The following is a 17244-nucleotide window of genomic DNA, read 5'->3' on the forward strand; positions in this document are numbered from 1 at the left end:
TTGGATCCCTGGGAGATGGAGTTAAAGGATGTTGTAAGTCATTGAATATGGGTGCAGGAACTGATCTTGGGTCTTCTGAAAGAGGAGTATGTGCTCTAAACTGCTGAACTATCTCTTCAGCGCCATATTTTTAATTTTAAAATTAAAAGTTGTCTTCATATTAGAAACCCACTGGCATGGTTCATACTTTTATCTGCAGCACTCAGAAGGCTGAGGCAAGAGGATCTCAAGTCTGAGACCAGCCTGAGCTATATAAGATGATGATTATGATGATGATGATCCTTTGAAACTGAGTCTTTCTATGCTTATAAGACTGCCTGGAATTTCTGAGGTTCAAGCATATACCCTTGCCTCAACTTCTCAGGTGTGTGGAACTACAAGTGCACACTACAGTTGTCCTGAGTGAGGCAGTCCAGACCCAGGTAGACAAGCACTGCATGTTTTTTTCTCATGTGGATGTTAGTTTTTCAGCTTTAGATATGTGTGTTTCATTTAGACTACTCACAGAGCTTAAGTTGTTATTAAGTGAGCAGGGCACTTTGAGGGAAGAAAGGGATGTTCTCAGGAAGGGGGAAATACAATGTAGTGTTATAAAAGGATAAAGGGGAAATCAGAACTGGAGGACCAACTGGGGTGGGGAATGGGAGGGCAGGGTGAAGGAGGGACAGCTAACACTAAAGGTCTTTTGAAAAGGCATCTGGAAACCCACTACAGTAGAAGCTTCCTAAAATATAAACATATATAAAAGGAGTTTAAGTAGCATTACCATATAACAAGGGGAACAATAGCCCAACAAAATACCATATGCTACCAAATAAAACCCCTAGTACCAAGAATGGATTACATCTTTTTGAGTTGTTGGCCAGTGGGCTTCCATAGATCCTGCAAATATTGCAAGCTATTGCCAATGCAATGTTATCCTTCGGGACTTAATAGTAAGACACTATTGCTGAAGATAGTACATCCTTGAGTCAGAGAACATGGAGAGATGTAGCGTGCTCAGCTGGGAGCTTCACTCTTCCTTGCTAGTGTTCCTAGTGTTTATACTGCTGGAGGGTATTAGAAACAGTACCAGAGGAAGCCATGAATGCTGTGAGCTGTAATACTGAACTGCCTGCAAGATACGCCCACTGATGCAACAGTGGCACAGATGGTATTGGGCAGCCTGCTCCTGTTGATTGGATTCAAGGTCTGCTCCATAAGATGGAACCATACCTGGTGATGACTGGTTAGGTCATTGGCCTAACGATGTGTTACTGTTATTCTGTTAAATGATCATAACAATGATAAAATGATTCCTAATTATATATTGCTATAGCCATAGATCAGTGCCAGTGTGGGAGTTGTCTTGGGTTATGAGAAAGTACAAATGTCTCTGAATTAATAGTACTTGATTATATACATACTGATTTGTTTTTTAGGTTTATTTTTAGTTATATATATGTGTAGGGTTATGTGCACATGTGTACAGGTCCTTGGTTGTACTGTCACACATTCTGTAAACCCAGCTGACCTCGAATTAATTGCTTCTGCTTCCAGGTGCTGAAATTACAGATGCATGTCACCATGCCTGGCTCAGAATCTGAAGTTGTTTTGTAAGGTGTTTGCTTGCTTTGTTTGTTTCTTCCCATCTTCCTTCCTTTCTTTTTTTTTTTCTGTCTGTCTTTCCTTGTTTCCTCCTTTCCTTCCTTTTTTTTTTTTTTTTTTTTTTGGTTTTTTGAGACAGGGTTTCTCTGTGTAGTTTTGGTGGCTGTTGTCTTGGATCTCACTCTGTAGACCAGGCTGGCCTCGAACTCACAGAGATCCACCTGACTCTGCCTCCCGAGTGCTGGGATTAAAGGTGTGCACCACCGCCTGGCCCCTTCCTTCTTTATTTATTTATTCTTCCTTTCTTTTTCTTTCTCTTCCTTCCTTCCTTTTTTTAACCTTCCTTTTTCTACTTTCCTTCCTTCGTCCCTCCCTCCCTCCCTTCTCCCTCCGTGTGTGTGTGTGTGTGTGTGTGTGTGTGTGTGTGTGTGTGTGTGCATGTGTATGAGACATGGTCTCAATACACAGCCTTGACTGGCCTAGAACTCTATGTAGCACTGCCCTCAAACTCACAGAGATCTGCCTGCCTCTATCTTCAGAGTGCTGGTATTTTTAAAGTGTATGCTACCATACCTGGCATAACTGTTTATGTTTTATTATTTAAAAAAATTTTTTTGACATAGGATCCTGCTCTGTAGCCCAGGTTAGCTTGCAACTTTATGTAGTCTAGGCTGGTCTTAAACTTGTCATCTACCTGCTTCAAATCCTCAGGTACTGGGATTACCATACTTGAGTGTTTGTGAAATACTCAATTTTATGTAGAAATGTTTATTTTTTACAAATTTCATGTGTGTATGTCACATGTATGCAGTTGCCTGCGGGAACCAGAGAAGTTGGCTACTCTAGAGCTGGCGTCACAGGTGGTTGTGAGCCACTTGATGTGGGTGCTAGGAACCGAGCTTGGGTTCTCTGGAAAAGCAGCAAGGCTCTCTTAACTGATGAGCCATCTTTCTAGCTTTACATTTACAGTTTTTGAATGTGTCATATTTGTACATGGAACAAAATTCAAAAGATTTAACAGGGTACATAATAAAAAGTCACCTAACCATTCCTCTGACCCTAGGTCTTTGGGACACAAACATTACTATCAATTCCTTATATCTTTTTCTCGAGACATTTTAGGTATATGTACAGCATATGATTTAAGCTAACTTTATTTCGATAGCTATTTAAAGTGGTACCAGGCTTTAAACATCATTTGTCTCGGTATGTCCCAAAATGGCTCTAACTCATTATATTCTTGTCAGTCCCTCCCCACCCCCCAACCCCTGCCTTATTCCACAGTTGTGATTTAGGAGTGTGCCACCATGCCCAGGCATACTATGTTACTTTTGTTTTGTCTTTTAGAAGTTTATTCTCTGGTATGTATGTGTGTCTTTGTGTGTGCATGCCATTGTGCACATGTGGAGGTCAGAGAAAAACCTGGGCGAGTAGGCCCTCTCCTTCTCATACGGGGATCCCAGGGGTCAAACTTAGGTTATCAGGTTTGGTGGCAAGTGCCTTTAGGTACTGAGCCAATTCTCTGCTCCTCTTTTTATTTTTTAAGCAGCCCAGGCTGACCTAACTTGCCCTGTAGCCAAGGATGACTTGAACTTCGGATCTTCCTTCCTCTTCCTCCTGAGGGCTGGAATTGCAGGTCTGCATCACCACGACTGGTTTATGTGGTCTAGGACTTCTTGCACGGTGGCTAAGCACTTTATATTAACATCCTCAGCCCACAGTCTGTTTCTGTGGGACAAAAGGCATCCACAGTTCTGGAAGTTAAGTTAAAGTAATCGATCAGAAGATGATTGTCAACATTAAAAAGGACACATGTGGTTACAAACTTAGGCAATTAGCAGAATGATGGAGCTCTATAGTTAGAAGGAAAGTTTCGTTTGGTTAAGTTATTTAAAGAGGGCTGGAGAGATGGCTCAGAGGTTAAGAGCACTGGCTGCTCTTCCAGAGGTCCTGAGTTCAATTCCCAGAAACCACATGGTGGCTCACAACCATCTGTAATGAGATCTGGTGCCTCTGTCTGGTGCCATCTTCTGGTGCACAGGCATGCATGCAGGCATAACACTGTATACATAATAAATTAAATAAATCTTAAAAAATTATTTAAAGAAAATCTATTTTATTTTAAACTGACCTTATAAATTCACAATTTCTGATTCCCAGACTTCATAGTGCCCACCATAATATATGCTGTTACTAAAATATGAGTTGAAGCAAATCACAAAACTTAAAGGCACATCATAGAAACAAAACTGTAAGCACTTTTTCATGACTGTCCTAATTTCCTCAGCCTTAACTTCTGTGTTTCCTTCTTTCCGATTCTGTATTTTAAGTAAGCAATGTCATTGCAAAGGAACATTTAAGTCATCTCTATTTATATTTGGTTAGAAAACTAATACTGATTTTTTTCTGGTGAGACATTGTCTTGCTGTGTAGTCTAAGTTTGTCTTGGACATACTAGATAGACAGCTCAGGCTGGCCTCAAATTCTTAGTAGTCCTGATGGGCCGCTTGGGTGCTGAGTTTACCGTAGTATGTCACCACTTGCAGCTGGTGGTACTTTTTCATAAAAATTTTCCTTCTCTATGAAAATATATTTCTGTTATTTTTAATCTGTTAATGTTGACCTTTAACCTTAGATTTCTAAAACTAGTTTTGTATTCAAACCTTTTTCTTTTATTTATGTTTTGTGTTTATGGGTGTTTTGCCTGTATGCAGTACCTGAAGAGGCTAGAAGATGGCATCAGATCCCCTGGGATTGGAGTTAGGGTTATGAGCTGCAATGTGGGTGCTGGGAATTGAACCCCATGTCTCCTGGAAAAGCAGACAGTGGTTTTTTGTTTGTTTGTTTTGTTTTATTTTTATTTTTTTTTGTTTTTTGGTTTTTGAAACAGGGTCTCTCTATGTGGTTCTGGCTGTGCTGGAACTCACTATGTAGACTAGGCTGGCCTCGAACTCACTAAGATTTGCCTGCCTCTGCCTCCTGAGTACTGGGATTAAAGGTGTTAGCCACCACTACCCATCGACTTTTTTTGTATCTCAAGTTTGCTTAACTAGCATTAGTTGAACATATGACTAACATTAGTTGAACATATGTGGTGTTGTGTCCTGTCTCATCCTGTGTATGTCGTGTGGTCGTGTGCCCCTCTTCCCCATGCTGGGAATTGAAGCTAGGGCCTTCAGCATGTGAAGCAAGCACTCTACCATTGAGTGATAATCCCATCTTTCCCTACCTGTCTTTTAAAGACAAGGGTTTTACTTGGTAGCCCAGGCTGGCCTTGAACTTGAGATCCTCCTGCCACAGTTTCCTGAATGTTAAGGATTACAGGTGTGTGCCACCATGCCTAGCTTGCATATCGTTTTAAAGGGTAATCTTAGAGTTAAGTGTAGCAGCACATAAGTAGAGTCTGAGCTATTCAAGATGCTGAGTTGAGGTGACCATTTGAACCTGGGCATTGAGCCTAGACTGGGCAGTATAGTGAGCCCTTGTCTCAATGCTCTCCCCCCCCCCCCAAAAAAGAAAAAACTCTAGAAAAAACAAACAAGCAGAGTAAACAAAAATGGGCATGGTGGGAAAGGCCAGTAAGCCAGGCTATTATGAATGTGTCAGTAGTGGGTTAGAAAAGAGTTATCTTCCAAGTATGGGTGTATGTTTATATTGTATCCTACATTAGTGAAACTTTTTTTTTTGAAACTTTTAAGAATAAAATTTCTGAGTTGAGTGATTAAAATACCATAATTTTCTACTAGGAATTTCATGATATAGGATTCCAAGTTGTCTTTTGTTCATTAGTTCTTTTCCAAACCTGAACTAATTCTAGATTAATTAGAATCCATGTTCTATTACCTATTCAAAAGTCAGTATAAAATAAATGTTTCTGAAAATGTGTATCTTCTTTCTTTAGTCTTTACTGGTTAAAAATAATTATAGCATTAAACTTGTAATTGTGCTCGTCATAGTGCTGTATGGCTATAGTCTCAACTACAGGGGAAGCTGAGACTGGAGGGTCATATGAAACCAGGCTGGGCAACGTAACAAGCTTTAACGTGGTTATGAGTTAGAGTGGGACAATTGCCATGAACTCTTTTCCAGAATTACTTAGTTTTAGACATGAGACCTATACAGCATTTATACTGAACTACATTAGATAATTATAGTTTCAGTTATTGCTAAATGTGTGGTTGGTACATGGTAATTTCTGTGAAATGCCCCCCAAAATCTCATTATAAGGATGGAATAATATTTTTCTGAGAATGAAATGAATTAAAACTAATTTTTTTAAAGATTTAGCCAGGTGGTGGTGGCACACACCTCTAATCCCAGCACTCGGGAGGCAGAGGCAGGCGGATCTTTGTGAGTTCAAGGCCAGCCTGGTCTACAGAGCCAGATCCAGGAAAGGTGCAAAGCTACACAGAGAAACCCTGTTTCGAAAAACTAAAAAAAAAAAGATTTATTTATTATGCATACAGTATCTTGCCAGTGTGTAACCCTGCAAACCAGAAGAGGGCACCAGATCTCATTACAGATGGTTGTGAGCCACCATGTGGGTGCTGGGAATTGAACTCAGGACCTCTGGAAGAACAGCCAGTGCTCTTAACCTCTGAGCCATCTCTCTAGCCCCCTATTATTATTATTATTTTTAAAGTAAGGATTATATGACAATTTGCAGAATGTTAAGATTGCTAGTCAGTGTGTTTGAGAGAAATCTCAGGGAGATAGCTCTGAAATGTGGTCAGAATTTAGTGAGTTGAGCTTTCACTGACTTTATGTTATTCTCTCTTGTGGATGAACAGGAAGATGTAGCAAAGGGAGAACCAGAGTGTGAGGAACTGGAGGGTTGGCCTGTTGAGAGAGGTTTGTGTTTGTCTGTTCGCTGAGGCAGGCATGCTGTACTGTGGAAACACATATTACTCTATAAAGGGTTTTAAAAATTACATTTGTATTTATGTTTGTGTGTGCCTGTGTACACCAATACCACATGAAGGTCATAGGACAACTTGCTAGAGTTGATTCTCTCCTCTCACCACGTGGGTCCTAGGAATCAAACTCAGGTCTTCAGGCTCGGCAGCAGGCATCTTAACTTGTTGAGTTATCTCACCTGCCCCAACTATTTTACTCTTATATCATATCATTAAACATTTGAGTTTAGGGGCCAGAGAGATGGGTCAGCAGTTAAGAGAACTAGCTGCTCTCCCAGAAGACCCGCATCCATAATGATGGCTCACAACCACCTGAAACTCCAGTTCAAGGGATCTCATGTCCTCTCCTGGCGTCCTCAGTGTCCACATAGTGCACAGATAAACAAGCAGGCAAAACACCCATACACACAAATAAGCCCAGCATGGTGGTGCATGCCTTTAACTCCAGCACTCAGGAGGTAGAGGCAGGTGGATCTCTGAGTTAGAGGCCAGTCTGGTGCATGTAATGAGTTGCAGGTTAGCTTGCAGCTATAAAGTGAGACTTTGTCTGCAAAAAAAAAAAAAAAAAATTTAGCACACTCTTCTCCTTATCCATGCAGCTTCTCTGCATAACAGACAGTATGCTATTTGGTGATGAGAACATTCTGGTTGGTGGTACATTTGCATTTCTCTTCCTGAAGAAATAGATAAAAAATAACAGATTTAGAAGAACAAAACTGGATTATCTACAAGCTTGTGTTTGGTTCTGTAAGCTTGGTTAGAATGACTTGGTCCTATGAGAAAGACAGTTCTTCCTAATAGCCCTGTTAGTCATCAGATGACATTTCTTGCAGCTAGTTCATGAGCATGGCAATCTTTTGCATTGTTCTACTGCAAGAGGAAACTTCTCCAATGATGGTGAGCAAGATACTGATCTTTAGCAGACTGTTGCTAGGAGTTATTTTATTGCTGTGTTCCTTTAGCATGTAACAATAGTGTTTGGTTTTCCTTTAGGCCCATGGCTGATCTAATCTTAGTAGATGGAATTTTAAGGTTGAAATATAATTGATATTACCAATACGACATTGAAATTACCAACAAATTGCACATTTCAGTTGAGCCTTATTATGTTTAACTTCAAAGTGATTCATGAGTGACCAACCTTTGATCCACAGGCTGCATGTTCCTAGGATATATATGAATTTAGCCCCATGCAAAATTGGAAACTCATTTAGAATTAGGATTTTTTTTTGTTGTTGTTGTTAAGTCCATTGGGGAAGGGGAGGTGTTCTTGAGATGGGCTTTGTAGGTGACAGCATTGTGGCACAGTGTCTTGAGTATTCGACATACCTGCTACTGTTACTGCTGTTATTCTGAGGCACCTCAGACCTCATCATTTAATCTGCCATCACTCCAATGTGTATTTCTCACAGATTAGTACTTTAAAAAAATCTGAGCCATATTTTTAACACATTAAAGAATGACTGAGTTTTATATATATATATTATTTTACAATACCATTCAGTTCTACATATCAGCCACGGGTTCCCCTATTCTCCCCCCTCCCACCCCCTTCCCTTACCCCCAGCCTACCCCCATTCCCACCTCCTCCAGGACAAGTCCTCCCCCGAGGATTGCGATCAACCTGGTAGACTCAGTCCAGGCAGGTCCAGTCCCTTCCTCCCAGACTGAGCCAAGTGTCCCTGCATAAGCTCCAGGTTTCAAACAGCCAACTCATGCAATGAGCACAGGACTTGGTCCCACTGCCTAGTTGCCTCCCAAACTGATCAAGCCAATCAACTGTCTCACCTATTCAGAGGGCCTGATCCAGCTGGGGGGCCCTCAGCCTTTGGTTCATAGTTCATGTGTTTCCATTCAAGAATGACTGAGTTTGGATAGTTAATTTCACTTTGAAATACATGTACTAAAATTCCAAAGCAACATTGTCATTTCTAGGCAATTAAACCTGTACATAAAGCAATAGGACTAACTTTTTTATTCTTGTTTATTTAGGCTAGCAATATGACGGCGGAAGAAACAGTGAATGTGAAGGAGGTTGAAATCATTAAGCTGATTTTGGACTTTTTGAATTCCAAGAAGCTTCACATTAGTATGTTGGCCCTTGAGAAGGAAAGTGGAGTCATAAATGGCCTGTTTTCAGATGATATGCTTTTCCTGAGGTATGTTAACATCATTCCTACCAGGCTTACATGTAGCTCTTCCAAAGAAGAGTATTAACATGGTGATATATGTAATATGTTCATGAAAGATTATAAATGTAATTTAATAATTGGTTTTTATTTCATAATGGAATATTTACAATGTATAGTAATATATTTGTAAAATATTTTCAGTGGTAAGATGCATAGTATTTAAAGTCACAGCCTTAAAGTATGGTAGCAATTTAAAAAAGTATTCAAGAAATCCAAGGCACTGGTAAGGTAAAGAAAACATTTCTAAAAGATGCACACTGAGTGCATAGAAAAGAATCCCACAAAATAAAACATTTATTAGAGAAATATATTCATTATTAAAATAAAGAAAATTTACCACTACCTAGAAGCAATTGTGATTTATATATATAAAATTCATATTTCAGCTTTATTTTTGTGCATTTGTGTCTTGCCTGAATGTATGTCTATGTACCATGTGCATGCCTGGTACCTGTGAAGGCTAGAAGAGGGTGTCAGATCCCCTGGAACTGGAGTTAGAGATAGCTGTTAGCTGCCATGCGGGTGCTGGGAATTGAACCCTAGTCCTTCAGAAGAACAGGCAGTGCTTTTAACCACTGGACCATCTCTCCATTCCCTCTTGGGCATATTTTTTTAAAAATAGCAATTTTTCCAGGCATTGCAGTGTACGCCTTCAATCCCAGCACTTGAGAGGTAGAGGCAGACAGATTTCTGTGAGTTCCAGGGTAGGTTGGTTTTCATCAGTGTTCAGTGGTTGTCAACCTTCCTAATACTGTAACCCTGTATTACAATTCTCAGATTGTGGTGACCCCCAACCATAACATTATTTTGTTGCTACTACATAACTATAATTTTGCTACTGTTAGGAATAGTAATGTAAATATCTGATATGCAGGATACCTGCCTGATATGTGATGTACAAAGGGGTTGAGACCCACAGGTTGAGAACCACTGACATATATAGTGAGTTCCAGGCCAGTCTGAGCTACATAGCAAGACTGTCAAAAAAAAAAAAAAAAAAAAAGCCGGTGGTAGTGGCAGCGGCAGCTCACACCTTTATTCCCAGCACTCGGGAGGCAGAGGCAGGCGGATCTCTGTGAGTTCGAGGCCAGCCTGGGCTACAGAGCAAGATCCAGGAATTCTCTGTGATTACAAATATATATGTTAAAACTTGTCAATTTAGTCTCTTAATGCTTCACCCATTTTTAGATCATTGTTTCTAATTTTCTTAAATACTCTACTGAGCAGTGTTTATACATGGGCCTTTTTGTACCTTGAATTAATTTTCTAGGGCACAGTTGTTGAGGGCCGAGGGGGAGATTTGCCAGGCAAGGGGAATTGCTCTATTTGCCACAGTGGAAAACTGAATATCCCAGACTGGCTTGGATAGAAAAGAAAATACCAAACTCCCACGTAGAAATATATTCTATTTTAATGATTCCAAATGTCCTTGAGAAGGACTGTGTATTCTTGAAAGAAATGAACTGTTCCTAATTCATGATTATGGAACTGAAAGGAGAATACAGATTATTATATGAGCTGTAACTTATTAAACTTGTACTTCCCTGCATCCATGTTGTGGTCCTCTAGCCTCAGAACCTACTTAGTGCTCTAGTGAGGAACCAGTTCTGAAGTTCTTTCCTCCTCCTCCCCTTATTCTGAGACAGGGTTTCTCTGTGTAGCCTTGGCTGTCCTGGAACTCGCTCTGTAGACCAGGCTGGCCTCTAACTCAGAGATTCACCTACCCCTGCCTCCCAAGTGCTGGGATTAAAGGTGTGCACCACCAACACCTGGCTTGCCCTGGTCTTTCAAGTGTTGATACCTCTGGGATTTAGTACTGGCTCCTGAGAGCCTGCTGGCTTGTGATGGAATTTTGCTGGCTGAGGTGAAATGGAAAGAATTACAGGGTAGAAAGTTTTTTGTTAAGTTAATGTATTTGAAATTGTGTCCTTTCTCCCTTTTTAAGATTAAAACATCCCTTTATAAAACTACTGTGACCTATATTGTGATTGGTTATTAGTTTTCTTTAAATAAAATTTATAAATTTACTGTTATCGTAAATTCAAATTGAGAAGTTATTACTGTAAAAGGTTACTGCTGATGTTTGAGGAATCAGAGGTTAATCTCATTGTTTGCTTCTAATGTCTGTTTTGTCATCTACTCGTCATCTGTTAGTGTGACCTGAATTGATTAGCATTCTGAGTTTTTCTTTATTTAGGCAGCTAATTCTGGATGGTCAATGGGATGAAGTTCTTCAGTTCATTCAGCCTCTAGAATGTATGGAAAAATTTGACAAAAAAAGGTAGGATTTTATTTTAAAGTTTTAGTATCTTGTCCTTGGTAACAGCCTGACATCAAAACAGCAATAAACACATTTAAGATGTAGCCTTCCTATGAAGCAGCACACACTGGATCCACAGGATGAGTTACAGGTCTTTGCAAGTCAGAAATGCAGATTTACCTAGTCAGTAGTGTGTATGCAGAGATATCAGCACAGACTTCAAAGACGTCTCCCGAAAGCTGACTCTTGGCCCTCTTTGTTCAGTGAGCAGTCAGCAGGAATTAGGGCCTTTTTCTCTCAATGTCACCAGTGTTGTCCCCCTCCCCGGCTGCCTTTAAGTTTTAGGCTTCATCATTGGTTTTTAGCAGTTTGAGTATGATATGCTGAAGTATTTTTTAATTTGTTCATTTGTTGGCTGTATATTTTCTGCTTAGGATTTGCTGAGTTTGGGGGACTATATGTTTATTCTTCCAATTTTAAATGTCTTTGGCCATTATTTCATTGAAAATGTATCTCTCACTTTGTCTTTTCCTTCTGGGATATAAAATTAAATCGAATTTTGTCCACAAGACTGAGGATTTTGTTTAGTTTTTATTTGTGGTACTAAAGATTGAATACAGGGCCTCATGCATGATTAACAAATGCTCTCTAGTAAACCATAGCTGCAGCCTTCCCTCCCACCCCCACCTCTTTCTTTTCTCTTGAGGCAGGGCCTCTCTCATTACTCTCAGATTGGCTTCAAACTTGATACTAGAAGGTGACCTCGAACTTCAGATCCTCCTGGCTCTACCTCCTGGGTACTTGGATTTATACAGGTGTGTACCACCAGACTCAATTAATGAGGTGCTGGGGTTTCAACCTGGGACTTTGTGCATGTTAGGCAAACACTTTACCAACTGAGCCACATTCTCAGCCTACTACCCCCAACTTGAAAAAAATCTGTTCAGAGACAATGTTTTGCTATATAGCTCAGAATGGGCTGGACTTGTAATCTTCCGGTTTCCACACTACAAATGCTGGGGTTGCCGGTGTTTGCCACCATACACCTGCATCTTTTAAAAAACATTTCTGTCTTTGTTCTTATGAATTATTTATTTAATGTTTCCCAGCTTTTCTATTAGCTCTGTAATGATAAGCATGGGATTTTAAATTTTAGATAGCATACTTTTTTTTAAAGTATTCTTTTATTATTATTATTAATACAGTATTTTATGTATACAGTATTCTGTTGTATGCATATATGCCTGGACACCAGAATAGGGTGCCAGATCTCACTAGAGATGGTTGTGAGCCACCATGTGATTGCTGGGGATTGAACTCAGGACCTCTGGAAGAGGATGAAAGAGCAGCCAGTGCTCTTAACCACTGGACCATCTCCCCAGCCCCGATAGCATACTTTTCAGTTTCAATTTTTTATTAGTCATGATGGTATATACTGATAATCCCAGTACTCAGAAGGCGGGTAGATCATGAGTTTGAGGTCATCCTGTGCCAAATAAGGAATTTCATATCAGCCTGGGCTGTACATAGCACCTAACCCCCCAATTGTTTGTCTTTTATAATTTCTCTGAGATATCCTTACCTGTTCCTTTACTGTGGTCCTTTTCTTTAAGTCTTTGTACTTAATAGTTGCTTATTTGCTAGTGTATTTATTGGTTACTAAGTTTGAACTTCCAGTCGTACCAGGTTCAGATTTTAATGATTATCCTTTTTCCTAATTTTAACTCACTTAAAAATGTATTTATTTTATATAAAATATTCTTCTGCCCCCTATTATATATCCCCCCACCCCTACCACCCTTGCTGCCCCAAATGCTAGGGACAGAAGTCAGTGCCCTGCACACTGCCACACGCTGTACAACTAAGCCATATTCCCAGTTTGTAAATTCATTCTTGAGACTGAATTCTGTTATCTTCCTTTGAAAGTGTTCACTTTTACACTTTCAAATTATGTGTCTGTGTGGGTGTCTCTGTGTGGATGTGCTTGTGAGTGCAGTGCCTGACAACCAATACCAGAGGTGTTGGGTCCCCTGGAGCAGGAGGTACACATAACTGTGAGCTGCTCTGTGTGGGTACTGGGATTTGAACTTGGGCCTTCTGCAAGAGCCGCAAACATTCTTAACCGTGGAGCCGTCTGTACAACCATAAAAGTGTTGATTTTTATTCAAGCAATGTCTCTTCTCTAGTAGAATCTAGTGAAATTTCTTGTTGATTCTTTTACCTTTTCTCTGTTGTTTTCCCATTGCTCCTTGGCATTTTCCTTTTTGGGAATAGCCATAGATTTGGGCTCTTGAATTTTTGTTTTTTAAAGATTTATTTATTTATTATGTATACAGTGTTCTGTCTGCATATACACCTGCAGGCCAGAAGAGGACACCAGATCTCATTACAGATGGTTGTGAGCCACCTTGTGGTTGCTGGGAATTGAACTCAGGACCTCTGGAAGAACAGCCAGTGTTCTTAACCTCTGAGCCATCTCTCCAGCCCGTGGTCACTTGAATTTATACAGTAGATTTAAGCGCATTTTGTAATGTGGCTTCCATTTATTTATTTGTTTGTTTTTTCTTCACTCATTTTTTGTCTGATCTAGCAAACTAGGGTACTGGAAACTCTTACACTTTTGATTCCTACTCACAAAGTTCTCCTTTTTCAATAATTTACCTCTATGTTGAGTTTTAGTTGTTTTCACTTTTTCCTTTCTACTCCTTTTTGTCTTTCTTTTTGGTTTGAGATAAGGTCTTGTTGTATGGCCCAGACTACCTTTTGACTCAAAATCCTCCTACCACATGTGGCTCCTGAATGTTGACCTGCAGGCCTGTGCTGCCATGCTTGTACTTTTGGTTGTTTTCTAATGTCTTCATGTGTGCGTGCGTGCGTGCGTGTGTGCATGCGTGTGCCTTTTCTCTAGGGCTTAACTGTCTGCAGAAAGGTTAGTCAGACTCGAGCTACTTTACAGTTACAGAAGTTGAATTTTGTATTTTGATTTACTCATAGATTTTGATAACTCTTTGCTCTTATAGGTTCATTTATGCAAAACATTCATGCAGATTAGTAACTAAATTTGTTTTGTTTTGTGTTTTTTGAGTCATGGTTTCTCTGTCTAGCACTAATGGAACTGTGTTTCTCTGTGTAACAATCCTAGCTGTCCTGGAACTCACTTTGTAAACCAGGCTGGCCTTGAACTTGGAGATCTGCCTGCCTCTGCCTCCCAAGTGCTGGGATTAAAGCTGTGCACCAACACCACCCAGCAATACATAATTTTTTTTTGTTTTTAAAAAAGTTTTAAGTCTATGATTATTTTAAGATATTCTTAGAACTGTTCCTTTTTGCTCTTTTTAAATACATTTTTTGTTGCTGTTTTTTGAGACAGAAGCTGGTCTCAAACTCACTACATATTGATTTATACCACTTCTTTGTGATTAGAATTATTTCAGATATGACTTCAGTGTGATAAGGAGCTTAGTGAAATATTTTAAGAGTTTTCTAAAAGCAGTTTTATTTATTAAATTTTTTTTAGACTTTTAGATTTTTGTTTTATGTTTATGAATGTTTTGCCTGCATGTATGTATATATACTATGTGTGTATCCAGTGCCTGTGGAGGTCAGAAGAGGGTGCCAGTTCTCCTGGAACTGGAATTATAGAAGTTGTGAGCTTTCATGTAGTTTTTGGGAACTAAACCTGGGTCCTCTGCAAGAGCAGCAAGTGCTCTTAACTACTGAGCTGTCTCCAGATCCCAGTTTACTCACAGTAACTTCCAAGTTCATTTGTCAGTTACTGGAAAATTGTGTTTTTAGGTTTCTTTTAAAATAATAATTGGTGCCTTTAAAAACATATAATTGTATGTGTATATATGTGCACACGTGAGATCAGAGGACAACTTAAAACAGTTGATTTTCTCCCTCTACCATGTTGGAGTTTGGGGCTCAAGCTCAGGTCTTCAGGTGTGGTAGCAAGTGCCTTTTCCTGTGGATCCATCTTGCTGGCCCAGTTTGATCATTTGTAGAACAAGATGGCTGCAGTGGTGCTTTGGCTCAGTGACAGAATGTGTGCCTGGTGCCGGGCTGTGGTGCGTATGCCTTTAAACCTAGCACTCAGGATCTCTGCGAGTTTGAGGACAGCCTGGTCTACAAAGTTCCAGGACCGCCAGGACTGTTACACAGAGAAACCCTGTCTTGAAAAACGAAACCAAACAAACAAAGAAAGAATGTGTGCCTGGCATGTGCAGAGTCCTGGGTTCAGTCTGTAGTCCTGCACGGGACAAACTTCGACTGTTGTGTTTCAGAAGCTTAGGTTCCTTCTCTAGTATTTGCCATTGCTGTCATCCTTTGTCCTTTTAAGACAGTGTCTTGCCGCCGGGTGGAAGTGGCGCACGCCTTTAATCCCAGCACTCGGGAGGCAGAGGCAGGCGGATCTCTGAGAGTTCAAGGCCAGCCTGGACTACCAAGTGAGTCCCAGGAAAGGCGCAAAGCTACACAGAGAAACCCTGTCTCGAAAAACAAAAAACAAACAAACAAAAAAAAAAAAGATAGTGTCTTGCCTTATAGCCCAGGTTGGTGTCCATCTCACCATTCTCCTTGTCTACCCTCCTGAGTCCAAGTTTACAGATGTATGCTACCATGCTGGTATCATTCAACTTTTTAATCATTTTAATGTTTCCTCTTTCTTAGGTTTCGTTATATTATCCTGAAGCAGAAGTTTCTAGAAGCTTTGTGTGTTAACAATGCAATGTCTGCGGAAGATGAGCCCCAGCATGTAAGATTTTTATTCCTGAAGGTTTGCGCCCTAGTCTTGCTTTCAGTTATTTTATTCACTAAATCAGAATATTATTGTCATGAGTTTTCAAAGTTTCGTGATCTGTGATGAAGCAAGATCTGTAGTTTTACAGTTGTAGTACTTTCAGTCTGTAGTCCTTTTAAACTTGCTCTGTGACTTAAATCAAGGTGCTATGTGAATGCTTCAAGAGTATATTCTTCTCCTTTAAGGTAAGTTAGACCAGATTTGTGTATGTATATATGTGAGGTGTACTCATGTATGTACACATGGAGGCCAGAGTGCCCTCATAGGGTGTCCTCAGTGACTCTGTGCCTTGTTCCCTTGAGCAAGGGCTGGGGAAGGGTTTTAAACCCATCTCTCTAGTCACTCTCTAAAGAAAGGGCCTCTGAGTTTGGTTCCTAACATTACATGATGGCTCATGACCATCTGTAACTCTAGTTCCAGGGGATTCAACACCTCTTCTGGCCTCCCAGGGCACTGATATGGTACGCCCCCCCCCCTCTCTCTCTGTGTGTGTGTGTGTGTGTGTGTGTGTGTGTGTGTGTGTGTGTGTGTGTGTGTAGCTAGCGTTTTTCTCTCCAGGTCCCGCCAAGCCCTAGTAGTCCAACAGCCCACTTATAATCACACAGAGACTTATATTGTTTACAAACTGTATGGCCATGGCAGGCTTCTTGTTATCTAGTTCTTTTATCCTAAATTAACCCATTTTTATAAATTTATACCTTACCACATGGCTCGTGGCTTACCAGTATCTTACATGTTGGAACTAATGGCGGTGGCTGGCAGTGTCTCTCTGACCTAGCCTTCCACTTCCCAGAATTCTCCTCTCTCCTTGTCCTGCCCATACTTCCTGCCTGGCTACTGGCCAATCAGTGTTTTATTTATTAACCAATCAGAGCAACACATTTAATATACAGAACATCCCACAGCAGGCGTGGTCCACATATGTGGAGATCAGAAGACAATTTGAATCAGTTCTCTCACTGTGTGGATCTGGGGATGAAACTCAAGATTGCTAGGCCTGGTTAGCAAGCCCTTTTACCCACTGAGCCATCTTGCTGGCCTGGTTCTGAGGATCTGAACTCATGTCCTTATGCTGTGTAGCAAATGCTCTTATCCAGTGAGCTATACCTGCAACAAACTATGGAACACAGATACTCAGATCATAGCTAAACCCAAGGGTACTCCAATGGGAATTTCTTCATGATGGAGCAATTTTTGCCAGATAGTGATGTCCACAACTAGGAAAAAGACTGGAACAAGTCAAAAACCTCATGTTGTTTTGAGTTTGTTACTAACAGTTGACTAAATCTGTATCCTAATTTCCCCCATGTGTAAGATACGCCAAAATAGTTAAATTCTATCAGGTGTGTCCAAGCTTTTCGCATTGGGACGTGATATTGTCATCTCCAATGCTTTGAAGTGAAAGAAGAGAACCCTCAGTGTTTTAAGTCAGCTTACATTTCATTGTTGTTGCTGTTTTTCGAGATAGGGTTTCTCTATAACAGCTCTGGC

At 40.3% G+C, this 17244-nt stretch overlaps 1 protein-coding gene across 7 annotated transcripts in view; it reads left to right on the top strand.

Moving 5' to 3' along the window:
• Nucleotides 1-17244, top strand: part of Wdr47 (WD repeat domain 47) — a 55081-nt gene that overhangs the window by 5402 nt on the left and 32435 nt on the right. For 4 of the 7 annotated variants that reach the window (XM_028879357.2, XM_028879358.2, XM_028879359.2 and 1 more), the window contains exons 2-4: nt 8496-8662; nt 10893-10976; nt 15624-15708. In XM_028879357.2, the coding sequence (XP_028735190.1) occupies nt 8505-8662; nt 10893-10976; nt 15624-15708 (327 nt within the window). In that variant the 5' untranslated portion in view covers nt 8496-8504. Of the gene's footprint in view, nt 1-8495; nt 8663-10892; nt 10977-15623; nt 15730-17244 lie in introns of all 7 variants that reach the window. The other 3 variants (XM_028879353.2, XM_028879355.2, XM_028879354.2) reach the window with 1 other exon arrangement.

The sequence above is a fragment of the Peromyscus leucopus genome, chromosome 6 (assembly GCF_004664715.2).
Source record: "Peromyscus leucopus breed LL Stock chromosome 6, UCI_PerLeu_2.1, whole genome shotgun sequence".
NCBI lineage: Eukaryota > Metazoa > Chordata > Mammalia > Rodentia > Cricetidae > Peromyscus > Peromyscus leucopus.